This window comes from Spermophilus citellus (genome assembly GCF_964194105.1).
Source record: "Spermophilus citellus genome assembly, chromosome: 2".
NCBI lineage: Eukaryota > Metazoa > Chordata > Mammalia > Rodentia > Sciuridae > Spermophilus > Spermophilus citellus.
Window position 1 is genome coordinate 76,930,131 of NC_138183.1, and position 14,484 is coordinate 76,944,614.

At 39.8% G+C, this 14,484-nt stretch overlaps 1 protein-coding gene across 2 annotated transcripts in view; it reads right to left on the reverse strand.

Annotated features, from left to right (window-relative positions):
• TRPM6 (transient receptor potential cation channel subfamily M member 6) overlaps positions 1–5,457 on the reverse strand; it is a gene marked incomplete at both ends in the record, with an annotated part of 135,088 nt that extends 129,631 nt beyond the window's left edge. Inside the window, one exon of one of the 2 annotated variants that reach the window (XM_081262351.1) lies at positions 5,425–5,457. In XM_081262351.1, coding sequence (XP_081118477.1) covers positions 5,425–5,457 — 33 coding nt within the window. Of the gene's footprint in view, positions 1–4,874; positions 4,971–5,424 lie in introns of those variants that run through there. The other variant, XM_081262350.1, reaches the window with a different exon arrangement.
• Positions 5,458–14,484: the final 9,027 nt, after the last annotated feature.

A 14,484-nucleotide genomic window follows, 5' to 3' on the forward strand; every position in this document is an offset into this window, starting at 1 on the left:
CTCGTGCTAACATCAATCCCTGAAGTAGTAGAATAAGAAAGAAAGAGAGAAAGAAAAAAAAGAGAGAGAAAGGAAGAGAGAGAGAGAGAGAGAGAGAGAGAGAGAGAGAGAGAGAGAGAGAGAGAGAGAGAAAGGTTAATTCAATCTCTGATGTCTTAAATTTAATCATAAGGGCCAGAGAATGGGGGCAGGAAAATAAGGTAAATTAATCAGTTAAAGCTATGAGCCAAGATCATCATCATCAACAGCAAAAACTGCTTCCTCTTCCTTAATGTATAATATAACCATAACTTAGACCTTAGGCAGCTGATTCCAAGTGCCACTACCCATTCTTACATAGGAACATCTGGATTACTAACCCCAACCAGTCCAAAAGTAATAAGTACTTCTTATGGACTCTCATCCCCTCCCCAAATTCTGCCCCTCTTATTTACAGCCAATGTAGATTCAGTGAACACAGTTTATACTCTCCCCACATTTGTTATAAAAATGCTCTTGACTCTTAGCTCCAATAGACATATTTCCAACTGCTGATAGTTGCAGAATTGTTCCAGGACTGGGTCCTTTTCTGACTAGCATTTGTAACAGCTCACTGAACCCCTTATTTCAGAGAACCCTTAGTGTCAAGAATTTTGTCTTAAAAGTAATGTCTTAGGGTTTGCAAATTATCTTCCTGAATCATTATCACACAAGTCCACTAAGATCCCTGATAGTAGTAATGAGTAAAATCAAGCAGGTAAAATTTTGAGGAAAGACCCTGCTATGTTCTCTCTAGAAGTCAGACTCACAGTATTATCAGGGGAATCATGAACCCTAAGATATTATATACTGACTTTTGTGTGGATGTCATTTTTCAGGAAAAATATCTTAAGAGCTGGATCAAAAATAAATTCTACCCAAAAGACCTAAATAGTTTTCCAAAGAAGATTACAAATGGCCAATAAGCACATGAAAAGATGCTCAAATCCATTAGACCTTAGGAAAATACAAATCAAAAACACAAGTTTCCTCTTTATATCCACTAGCCTGACTGTAATAAAAGGAAATTCGACAATACAAAAGATGGGGAGAAATTGAAACTATCATAGATTGCTGGTGGAAATGTAAAAATGGTGCAACAAATGCTTTGGGGAAGTACCTCAAAAAATCTAAACAAAAGCCACACATGGTGGTCCCAGCAATTTGGGAAACTGAGGCAGGAGGTTCACAACTTCAAAGTCAGCCCCAGCAACTTAGCGAGGCCCTAAGCAACTTAGCAAGACCCTGTCTCAAAAGAAAAAATAAAAATGGCTGAGGATGTACTTCAGTGGTAAAGCACTCCTGGACTAATCCCCAGTACCCAACAAACAAACAAAAAAAATCCAAACACAGATTTTTCATACCGTCCAGCATTTCCACTCTTAAGGATCTACCAAAGAGAAATGAAAACCTAAATTCACACAAACACTTGTTCACAAAAGTTCATAGCAGCATTATTCATAATAGCCCAAAAAAGTAGAAACAACTGAAATATCCATCAAATGACTAACAGGCAAATAAATTATGATACATCCATGCAATGGAATAGCGTTTAGCAATACAAAGAAGAAGTACCCGATATGCTACAATATGAAACTTGACACATTAATGGCAAGGGAAATAAGCCAGTCACAAACAACCACAAGCAGTATGCATCCATTTATGTAAAATGCCCAGTATAGGCAAATCTACAGAGACAAAAAGATTAGTGGTTTCCAGGGTGGTATGGATGGAAGGACTAGAGTGTGATGGCTATGGGATGTAGTATTTCTTTGGGGGATGATAAATATTTTTAAATCGTGATGATGGCTGTTCAACTGTTAATACACTAATGGGTAAATCATATGATATGCAATTCTACTACCTCCCACTGCTTGAAACTGGTTGTGACACTCAAATATTCTCAGAGTTTTCCTGTAATATCAATAACCAAAGAACTCCTTCTTCAGAGATAAGGAAATGCCAACTCTCATTAAGAGCAAGGGGAAGTGACGCTGGGCTGCCCCAAACAAGGGGACTAAAAAATACTCTCATGCCAAGTCAAACAGAAAAAAGTTTTCAAGGGTACTCCATTGCCCTGCCCTCCTGATACCCTGGAAAACCTGTGTGTTCCAGTCAAAAGTTAAGACTCAGCTGAAAGTCGATTCAATTACCAAACTCAAAGTCTGGAAATGCAGCTCAGCAGTAGAGTGCTTGCCTGGCATGCAAGAGTCCTGGGACTCAATCCCCAGTTCCACGCACACAAAAAAAGAACATTATTTTGAAAGAAGTAGAAAACAAATCCCATTATGAGGAAATTTGTGTGAGAATCTTCCTTTGTTTTGTTTTAAGTTGTGGTAGAAATATATATAACATTTGCCAGGCATGGTGACACACACCTGTAATCCTAGCAACTTGAGAGGTTGAGACAGGGGCATTGCAAGCAATCTCGTCAAGACCTTCAGCATCTCAGCATGACCTGTCTCAAAATAAAAATAAATAAGAAGGTCTGGGGGATGTAGCTCAGTAGTTAGCATCTGAGTTCAATTCCCAGAACTAAAATAAATAAATAACACATAAGTACACAGGCACATTTAACTTTTTTTTTTTTTTTTTTTTTTGGTATCAGGGATTGAACCCCCGAGGGCACTTAGCCACTAAGCCATATCCCCATCCCTTTTTATTTTTTATTTTGAGATGCGGTCTCATTAGGTTTCTTACAGCTTCGCTAAATTGTTGAGGCTGTCTTTGAACCTGCAATCCTCCCAAGCCACTGGGATTATAGACATGCACCACTAGGCCCCATATCCTAACCATTTTTAAGTGTACAGTTCCATAGTGCTAAGTATATTCACATTATTGTACAACCAATCTCCAGAAATCTTTCATCTTGCAAAACTGAAAGTCCAAGATCTGGAGGCATACATAGCTCAGTGGTAGAATACATGTGCAAGGCCCTAGATTGGATCCTCAGCACTGCGAAAACGAGAGATGGCAGAAGGGAAAGTGGACAAGAGCATAGCACACTTTTAGTGCAGGACTATGGATGTGGCTCAGTGATGGAGCACTTGCATAGCATGCGTGAAAAAGTCCCAGTGAAACCCATCTATTTGTATAGTTAATATGCATTAGTAATTATAAGTTTTAAAAAACTGATATTCTGTACCCATTAACAATTTCCCTATTCCCCTCTTTTAAACCCTGGCAATTGCCATTCTACTTTGTTTCTATAAACTTTACTTCTTTTGATGGATTACAAGGGGAATCATGAAGTATTTGTCTTTTTGCAACTGGCTTATTGAACTTAGCATAATATCCTCAAGGTTCATCCATATTATATGTCAGAGTTTCCTTTGCCCTTTTTTTTTAAATTGATCTATATCAGGATAGAATCCAGAGATGCTCTACTGCTGAGCTACATCCCCAGCCCTTGTTTTATTTTTACTTTGAGAGTCTCACTAAATTGCTGAAGCTGGCCTCAAACTTGCACCCCTCCTTCCTCAGCCACCTGAGTTTCTGGAATGACAGACATGCATCACAGTATCCAACTATTTCCTTCCTTTTTAAGACTGAATAATATTTTATTGTATGTATATATTTCTGATATATCATATTTTATTTTGTCCATCCAGAAGCTCTACTTCTATATCTTAGGGGTATGGGCCCATTGGTCTAGTAGAGCAAAAGCTAATGATTTTCATTTTAAACCCGGAGAGAGACTGCTTGTATGATGTTTGTACTCTAGGAAACAAGCTAACTAAGAAGCCAGATTCTTACAGTCAAGCCCCCGATTCCAGTCTAGCCAAAATATTCTAATACTTTATCAGTCATGACAAAATCCAAAGGAGATGTCAAAATCACATATCAAAATCTGTATACAGGTGGAAAGTAGTTGAATAACCCATTTCTTACTTTGGCAGTTAAGGGTGATTCACAACTCCTTCCTAGAACAAATAATGACAATCATGTGTGCAGCTAGAATATCCATGTTCTCAGTGTTTTAGGGCACTGACCCAGGTTCATACCTCAATTCTACTTTTCTCACACAGCCTCATTTTTTAAAGATTTTTTTCGGTAGTTGTGTATGGACAGCATGCCTTTATTTGTTTACTTTTTTGCCATGCTAAGGATCAAACCCAGTGCCCCACACATGCTAGGCAAGCACTCTGCCACTGAGCTACAGTCTCAGTCCCAGCCTCATATTTTGACTGGAAAATTAGTAGAAATGGGGGGAGTGATTATGCTTACACTTTATGGGATTATTTCATCATGAAATAGTTACAAATCACAATCTCTTACAACCTACAGAATATATTAGGTATTATTCTAAGAGCATACGACATATAAGGTCCCACTAAATCTTTAAGTTACAAGTAGTATTCTCCCATTTTCCAGATGAGGAACCTCCCACAGAGGTGAACTAACTTACCCAAGGTCACTGGTAGTGGTACACCTGAGATGCTAATTCAGGCTATCTAGCTCCAGAGAAAATGCTCTTATCAACCAGACCTGGCTGAAATGAGCTAACGTTTGGCAAGCATCCTGTACTACGTCTGAACACAACGTGCTTAATAATGGTACTTCGCATTTCATACACAATGTGTGGAAGTCCAGAAAAATAGGTTAAGTGGTAACCAGTTTAAGGTTTGGCTGCCTAAAGGAGACCAACCTCTCCCCTAATTCCACAAGCTCACTCCTTTCCCAAGCTTCGCCAGAGCTCTCCCAGTAGCCGGGGGCGCCCTCCTTTCCAAGCCCCCAAAACTCCCTGTCGCGCGGGGTGCCAGCCGAAGCTGGGCCAGCGCGCGGGAGTTGTGGCTGCGGGTCCGGGCCGCGCCGAGTGAGCCGGCGGAGCCCACAGTGGCGGGACCAGCGTTTACCTTGACGCGCACTCTCATCGCCCGAGACTCCCGCGCAAGGACGCAGACGGCGACTTCGGCACTTCTGTCGCTTCCGAGAGCCGCGATCCTAGGCTCGCCCGGGTCCTTGCCCGCGATCCGTGCGTCCGGCAGCTCAGTGGTGCGCCTTCTCTCTTCCCAGCCCTGGCTCCAGCCACCTCCGGACTCCTCTGCCGCCGGCCAGGAGCGGACCACCTCACAAATTCCCCACAGCCCCAAGCTGAACCCCTGCTCTGGGTTCGATTTCCGCTCTGACACCACCTCCGCTCTGGCCCCACTCCAGCTGCCGGAACTGGGGCTGCGGGTCCTGCCCTTGCTAGGGTCCTCTACATTTGCCCACACTCAACTGTGATAATCATCTTCCGGTGGAGACTAAAGAACTCACTCGAAAGCCGGTATTTCGTAAATCCTAGCAATTCTAGATCCTACTTAGATTATTTGTGAGCCTGGCCCCACCCGCAGCCTTGGGCTCCGATCTGGTGACCTGCCTAAGTCCCTGGTGCCCCGCCTGGCAGAAGCAGCTTGAGAGTACCTGTAAACGCTCGGTGACAGTCGACGCGTCCATCCTTGATTTGCAGGCCCCGCTACCAAAGCCTTTTCTGAGCTTGCGACTGTGGAGTCGGAAAATCTGGACGCCAGCTCCACCTCCACAAGCTGCCTTTTACAGCCATGTGGATTTGTCCTGTACCTTTTAGCCCCAGTTACCTCGTGTGTAGAAAGGAAGGTGACTCCATCCTCACTTTGATCAAAGAAAGTATAGTGAGGATCAAATGGGATTGTTCACTGCCATCACTGTCAAATTTTATGGTATTGTATTGTTCTTGTTGCGTCAGTGTGGTGGGGTGAGGACGCCCAAGATTTAAACTAACAGCACTGCTTTTACTACCTGTGAGGTATTGGAAAGGTCAATTCTGTGTCTCAGTTTACTTATATATGCAGCGAGAATAATAGCAAAACAAAACAAAACATCTCCCTCATGGAAGTTGTAATGAACAAAGGAAAGTGCTTATTTTGCTTTAGTGTGGAGTACCATACAAATGCTTTTATAATTTTTGTTATTTTTGGTAAGTTCTTCTATCTGGAAAGTGTCCCTCCCCCCCCCGCCCCGCCCCTTAAGGTACTAGGGATGGAACCCACAATGAAATTGATCTACGTCCCAGCCCTTAAAAAAAAAAAAAAAAAGTTTTATTTTGCTGGGCATTGTGATCCACGCCTGTAATCCCATAATCCCACCTACTTGGAGCTGTGAGGCAGGAGGATTACAAGTTCCAGGCCAGCCTCAAAAATTCAGCAAGGCCCTAAACCACTTAGCAAGACCCTGTCTCAAAATTTAAGAAGGGGGTGGGGGGCGATATTGAGCGCTGAGGATGTGGCTCAGTGCCCAAGGATTCAATTCCAGGTACCAAAAAAATAAAAATAAAATAAAAGTTCTATTTTGTAATAGGGGCTTGCTTGCTAAGTTGTCCAGGTTGGCCTTGAACTTGTGATCTTTCTGCCTCAATTTCCCAGATAGCTAAGAGGACAGGCCTGCGGTCACTACATCCAGTAAGACATGTTTGTTTGCTTGTTTATTTTGGTGTTTTTTTTGTTTTGTTTTTGTTTTTATTGTGCTAGGGGTTGAATCCAGTGGTGATTTACCACTGAACTACATCCCCAACCCTATTTATGTATTTATTTCTTCCAAGACAGGGTCTCACTAAATTGCCCAGGCTGAGCTCAAACTTTCCATTATTCTGCCTCAGCCACCTGAGTTGCTGAGGGTCCGGGGCCTACCACTGAGTCCAGCTGCCCAGCAAAGCAATCATGACAAAGGCTGCTGTGGTCAGTGATTTTAAATGAATCCCAGTATGCTGGGAGAGGTGACACAAAAGCTCATGGACAAAGTGAGTCTTACATTATGACAAGTGTTGTAACAATACTATGCTTTCATACAAGTGTCTTAGGGACACCTACCTGTTAAATCCAGTCTGAATTTTTGTTCAGTGAATCCACATTTGGAGACATAGCTATTAACTGTGTTCCCCCACTGTTTCTCCCCCATGTTGTTCCCCTATTTCTCAACATGGTTTAATGAGCATTTCTTTGTTTATTAGAAGACTGGAATATGGCCAGGCATGTCTGTAATTCCAGTGGCTGGGGAGGCTGAAGCAGGAAGATTACAAGTTCAAAGTCAGCTTAAGCAATTTAGTGAGGCCATAAGCAACTTAATGAGACCCTGTCTCAAAATAAAAAATAAAAAGGGCTAAGGATGTGACTCAGTGGTTAAGCGCCTAAAAACAAAAAAAAAAAAAAAGAAAGAAAAGAAAGAAAGAAAGAAAGAAAGAAAATTGGAATATGTGTTGGTATTTTATTGCAGTTTTTCTATTAAAATATTGATTCTTCTTTTTTCTCCATAACTCATCTCCTTCAAAGAATAATTTGTAAACATTCAACATGTATACAAGTTCTTTTGAGGCAAGCAAGTACCTCTCTAAAAAAAAAAAAAAATCCTTCTTTTTAGTTGTAGGTGGACACAACACTTTTCTTTTATTTGTTTTTATTTGTATGTGGCGCAGGAGATCAAACCCAGTGCCTCACGCATGCTAGGCAAGCGCTCTACCACTGAGCCACAATTCCAGCCCCAAGCAAGTTCCTCTTGATTTGGATCCTTCATTCACCTCCTCTGTTAATTTTCTTATAGCCTTAGAGCCTGGAAGCTCTCAGAAATTTGCAGACCCCCCAAGAAGATGACACATTTGGAACCCAAGATGCTAAAGAATCTCAATGTACTGTGACTATCATCTTATAGTTTCATCTCTTTGGGAATGAACATGTTAGGATGGTCATATATATATACACATATATTTGTTGCAGTATTTTTCCATTTAATAATTTACTTATTACTTCCTTAATAACAGACTTTAGGTTAATTTATTGTGCTATATAATTTTGAAATACATATCCTACTATGAAAATTTGTATTATATGTTATTTTGGGGGTGGGTAACCAGATACAATCTTCCTCAGTCACAATGTCCTTTATGATGGCATTTTGTTCTTGTCAGTAAAATATTATCCATTTTCCTAGAGCTTAAGATGGTAAAATAAATGTGATGGTTGTACTATAGCAATTCTATATCTACACATAATGGCCTTCCCTTCTTAAAAAGTTTCAATTATTATACCTTCCAGGATGTTACAGAAATATTTGGGTAGCTTTACTGTCAAGTAAATCACATACAATTTGTTTTGAGGAGGATGTAATCTAAAGACTTCATCAATGCTGAAAATGTACACATTTTTTGCTGTGCTGATATTGCTGTACTGAAAATTGGTTTGTTCAAAGTTTATAAATACTTCCCAAAGTGAAGTTTTAAAGAATTAAATAAAAACAAAATAAAACTCACTAGTAAATGGAAGTCAAGATTTTTTGTATTGGGAATTAAACTCAGGCCCATTCCTAGCCTTTTTAATTTTTTATTTTGATATAGGACCTCAATAAATTACTGAAGGTAGCCTTGAACTTGCAATTCTCCTGCCTCGGCCTCCTAAGTAACTGGAATTATACGCAACTACACCGAACTTAGCTGAAACATAAAATAGTTTAAGAATCCCAGTTTAGTTCAACAGACTCTATATATGATCTTAACACCTTCTTGTGACACTATATATACATTTCAAACAAATTTTGTAAAGTTAAAACAAAAACAAGATGATACTAGATAAGTGAGGAGGCGTGAAAGCTTCTGGTTAATTCGTTTATTTTCTACCTCTCAGTTTTCTTACCACAAATGGAAAAGCATAATTCCTTAAGCTATTAGAGTATTTGTTCCATGAGCAACTGTGGCTGACCCTCCAAGGACAATGTACTGGTAAGATAAACTGTCTCACAACAAATAACCCCCAAATTTAGTGGCTTACAATAACATGTTTTTTTGTTTTTTTTTTTTTTAATTTGCCATCATTCTGAGGGCTGACTGGGCAGTTCTGTGGGGTTGCTGGTTTCCCCCAGTGGACTTTTTTTTTTTTTCCAGGGCCACAGTCTCAGAATGGCCACTTGAGGCTTAGCTCAGAAACTTAACCATGGCATTTTTGCCATATATTTTGTCAGTCACAGATTGAACTCAGATTTAAGGAAGTAGAGATTCTGCCTTTGCATGGGATAGCTATTGTCAAGTCCTATTGCAAAGTGAGGTGTTCCTGGGAAAGGAATTTGTGATCCTTTCACAACCTAGAGTGTCAACTCTTTTAAAGAAGCTGGAGACAGTGGCCTCCATCAGCTTGCCTAGCACTTTATTAAAGGAGCTCACCCAATTTTAGCATTCCTGAAGCAATATCTTAAGATGATTCTGAATCAGGAATCAAACATTTAGGATGTCTGCTGCATGACGGGCTGGCTAGAAGGCTGTGAAATTTTTAAAGTCTGGGCAAAAAGAGAGGACAAAAAAGAAAACTGGAGAGAAGAATGGGAAGAGGAAGAAAAGGGTTGAGGGGAGCAACAGAGAAGGAAATAAAGCACTGTTTCTATTTATGAGTGTTACCAGTGGTGCCCCAGGTACCATTTCATTGCTGATTGTTCATCTTCCTACAAACTTGAGCTTCTTGCAGATTGGACAACATCTCATTCATCTTTGTTTTTTCTGGTGTCCAGCACGATGGCTGACAATCTGTGTTCAGAAAATATTTGTTGATCTGAATCAGTCCACTCTGGGCTATTAAATAACCTTCTAAACTTAAAATTTCATAGCTAGCTGTGGGCATGGGTGTATTTGTGACCAGAAGCCTTTAATAGACAACTTTTCCTTTCTTCTTCTTTTTTTTTTTTTTTTTTTTTTTTTTTTTTCACTACTAAGCATTGAACCCAGGGGGCTCTACCACTAAGCCACAGCTCCCAGTCCTTCTTATTTTTGAGACAGGTCTCACCAAGTTGCTAAGGCTGTTCTAGAATTTGTGATTCTCCTGCCTCAACCTCTGAGCCTCTGGGATTAGACACATGCACCACTGAGCTCGGGTATAGACAATCCTCTCAACTGATTGAGAGGCCTGTGAAACAGACTCCAGGGTCCCACCCTAGAAATCCTGTTTCAAGAGATCTGGGTGGGGGTGGGTGGGTGGAGCCCAGGAATCTGCCAATGGAAGCCCAGCACAGAGGCTGCATTTTGTGCCTCACTTTCTAGTTAACCTCGTCTGACCCTTGTCTTCCACAATAATCAGGTGAAGTCTGGTTTCTTCATTACCAGGAGCTTGGTAATCAGCAAAAGTGCTTCAGGGCAGCTACACCCTCTAGCCAGTTTATTGTGTAATAACTGCACACTAGCAAACTAGTCAGTGGCAAAAATAGCCCAAGGAAATAATGATCTTTGTTCTTGAGACTCACAGAACTGAAAAGCACCTCCATGATTAGGATCAGATGTGCATCATCTGGCCCACCCACTGTGAAAAGACATCTACCTGTCTGGGAACACCCATCAATCACCTAAATTAACCACTCCTAAATCAGATTTCTAACAAGGTGAACTTTGTGACAGAGTCCTCCATCTTCTCGTTGAGCCAGCTTTTTGAATGAAGAAGTCTTACTTGTTTCAATACCTGTCTCTCCTCTAGTTAACTGGCCTGTGATTCAGGGAACAGGAGGACTTGGGTCCCCTAGCACTTTTTTGTTCTTTCTTTGATACTGGGAATTGAACCCAGGGGCGCTTAACCACTGAGCCACATCCCCAGCCCTTTTTAAATAAAATATTTAGAGACAGGGTCTCACTGAGTTGCTTAGGGCCTCATTAAGTTTCTGAGGCTGGCTTTTACCTCACAATCCTTCTGCTTCAGCCTCCGGAGCCACTGGGATTATAGGCTTGCGCCACAGTGTCAGGCCCCATAGCACTTTTCAACAAATGTCTGAGGTGTTTTACATATAGCTTGGGAACTAAAAGCAGCTTGTTACCTAGCACATCAGATATCTTAAGCATTTGGAATTACTTTTCTATTTTGTCCTCTAAGTGCCTTGAAGCTTCATCTGAAAAGAATATATATGATCATCCTACTGGGCATGGTACTCCCTACTCTGGAGACTAAGGCAGGAGGATCTCAAGTTTGATGCTAGCCTGATCAACCAGTGAAGACCCTGTCTCCAAATAAAATATATGCTCCATTTGTGTTCAGTGTGTCAAAAAATATTCTATTAAAAAATATTCTATTATCATGTGTAACTAATTACAGCAAGTTTTTTAAAAAATAGAAAGAAGATCAGTAGAATAGAAGAAGGGGATGGGGGAGGGAGGGGAGGGAAAGGGGAGGTATTGGGGAATGAAATTGATCAAATTATACTGTTTTATTGTGTGCATGTAAGAATATATTATAACAAATTCCACTGTTATGTATAATTATAATGCACCAATAAAAAAAGAAAAAATATATGTACCTCTTTAAAAATGCTAACAATGAAGATTATGCAAAGTGAAACAAGGGTGCTTAAAATGGATATTGTCTGCTATGTCATCAATTGTGTAGAAAAAAAACAAAAAAAAGAAATGTTTCTTTCTGTTTATTTCTTCCAAATATTCTGTAATGTGAAACTACTTTTTAATTTTAAAATTAATTAAAAGTGAAGCCAGGTGCATTGGCATACACCTGTAATTCCAGCAACTCAGGAGGCTGAGGCTTCAACTTCAAGGCCAACCTCAACAACTTAGGAAAGTCCTAAGCAACTTAGTGAGAACCTGTCTCAAAATAAAAAATAAAAAGGGCTTGGTATGTGGTTCAGTGATTAAGCACCTCTGGGTTCAATCCCTAGTACCAAAAATAAATATATAAAAATTAAAATTAATTAAAAGAAACTCACACATATCTTAGAATGACTCACAGGAATGACTGAAATTCCCCTACTATTTCTGATTATTCTATGTGATGTATAAAACATGCAGTTCACTAATTTTCTAGATCCTTTGAGGCAAAGATTTAGTACCAATGTGATTGTTTTATGACTCATTGAAGTACTTGTTGCTTCTTAGCCAGAAGGTTAGGATTATTTGTTTTGGCAATAGCCATTTAACTGAACACACAATAATAATGCCTATTATTTCTTTTCCAAGGAAATGTATTTGTGTTACTATTGCAGATCAAGATAAACAGAGAGAAGAGTACAACATACTATAGCTTGGATTGGTTTTTTTTTGGCAGGGGGAGTAACTGGGGATAGAACCCTGTAGCATTCTTCCTCTGAGTTCCAAGCTAAATTCCTTGCCTTTTTTATTTTGCAGTAGGGTCTTGGGCAGCAGGGTCTTGTCAAGTCACCACACTGGCCTCAAACTTGCAAACCTCCTTCCTCACCCTCCCGAGTAGCTGGGATTACAGGCCTGTGACACTGCACCCATCACTAAGTTTGATCTTGTGGAGGCACTATAACTCCATATTTATCTAAAAGAGACTCAGTTTATGCCTCTTGCACAAGCACGACTATTTATGCACCTTTGTTTTTTTGGTACTAGAGATTGAACCCAGAGGTGCTTAACCACCGAGCTACATCCCCAACCCTTTCTTTTCTTTTTTTTTTTTTCAAGAATTTCTTTTTTTTTAGTTGAATATAGATAGACACAATATCTTTATTTTATTCATTTATTTTTTTATGTGATGCTGAAGATTGAACCTAGTGCCTCACACATGCTAGGCAAGCACTCAACCACTGAGCTACAACCCCAGCCCTCATTTTTTATTTAGAGATCGGGTCTCCCTAAATTGCTTAGGGTCTACCTATATTGCTGAGATTGGCTTTGAATTTGAAATTGTCCTCCCTCAGCCTCCTGAGCTGCTGGGATTACAGTTGTGAACCACCACGCCCAGCTCAATAGCATCATCTTTTAATCTCAAAATTGCCATGTTTAAATGCTCACTTTACCTTACAAGTCACATATAATCCTCCTAAAAGCTACTTCCATTTGGCTAAGAAGTTCTTCCCAATTGCTTTAATGTCACTGAAGACTACAAACTTCCCTTGATACAATGACAAAATGGATATTCATTTAAAAGCTTTCATTGGAGGTGGGGGTTGGACACAATGGCAGATTGCAGGTTGGTGGCCAGTCTTGCAATTTAGGGAGACTCTTAGCAACTTAGCAAGACCCTGACTCAAAACAAAACAAAAAGGGCTGGGGATGCAGCTCAGGGGTAGAAAACCTCTGGGTTCAAGCCCACCACAAAAAAAAAACAAAAAAAAAAAAAAACTTTCATCAGACCTGGGGGTACAGCTCAGTGGTAGAGTGTGTGCCTAAGATACACAAAGCCCTGAGGTCAATCGCCAGCATAATAAATAAATGAATAAATAAAAGCAAGCTTTCATATCATCAGTTTTTGTCTTGTTTTGTCTAACGTACATGTCCCATAAAGACAGAAACTGTTTTCTCACTTAGCATTTACATGATACAGTATGAAAAACTGTTGATTCAATAACATTTAGATTGAAGTACCAACCTTATGTTTTTCTTTTTCTTTTTTCTTTTTTTTTTTTTTTTTGGTGTGTGTGGTGTTTTGTTGTGGTCTGTCTTGTCTTGCTTCTTCTTCTTTTTTTTGGCACCAGGAACTGAACCTAGAGCTTCCTGCACTCTAAGCACAGGCTCAACCTCTGAGCTATAACCCAGGCAATATTTACTCCCTATTAAAGTACCATACTTTCTCAAAATTACCCTCCCTCATTTTTTTTTAACTCAAGGTTAATTAACCATTGAACCACATCCCCAGCCCTTTATTTTATTTTTTATTTTGAGACAGAGTCTCATTAAGTTGCTTAGGACCTCACTAAGTTACTATGGCTGGCTCTCAACTTGCCATCCTCCTGCCTCAGCCTCCCTAGTTGCTAGGTTTATAGGTATGGGCAACCATACCTGGTTCCTCCCTCATTCTAAAACTTATCAAGAAATAATACAACTTGCTAAGCATTCAGATTTATAGGACTCAGTAATTTTCCTTTTGAAAAAAAAAGGTGAAGAATAAGCAGGCTAAAGCATTTTATTTTTTATGGCATTAGTATGCTTAGTCCAGCATGATTGTATCTACAGGGAGAAATGAACACATTACACATTTACAAATATCACATTTACTTCAAATGTTTAAAAAAACTGTAAGAGCAGAGTAGAAATCAAAAACAACAAAATGAGGAATGTTTTTTGTTTGTTTGTTTGTTTGTTTGTTTTGCAGGGGGTATTTTATTTTTGTCAGTATTGGGGATTGAACCCAGTGGTGCTGTATCACTGAGCTACATCCCCAGTTCTTTATATTTTTTATTTTGAGACAGAGTCTCAAGTTGCCAAGGCTGGCCTCTAACTTGTGATCCTCCAACTTCAGCCTTCCTAGTAATCAAAGGAGATTATTATTGTAAATAACACTCTTATATGAGCTGTACACAATACTGAAATGATATGGTGTTAAGTATTTACAAGTAACTATAGCCTTAAAGTCCCATCTAGGAGAGCATGAGTGAGACCCAAGAAGGTCGCCCACTGATATTTGATGCTGTGGATGGAAACAAAAAAGAATATATCACCATGACCATGGGACAAATTCAAGACCAAGATCACCCAGGAAAATAAACATTTCAAGAAGAAATTACTCAGAGATAAGTGGGTAC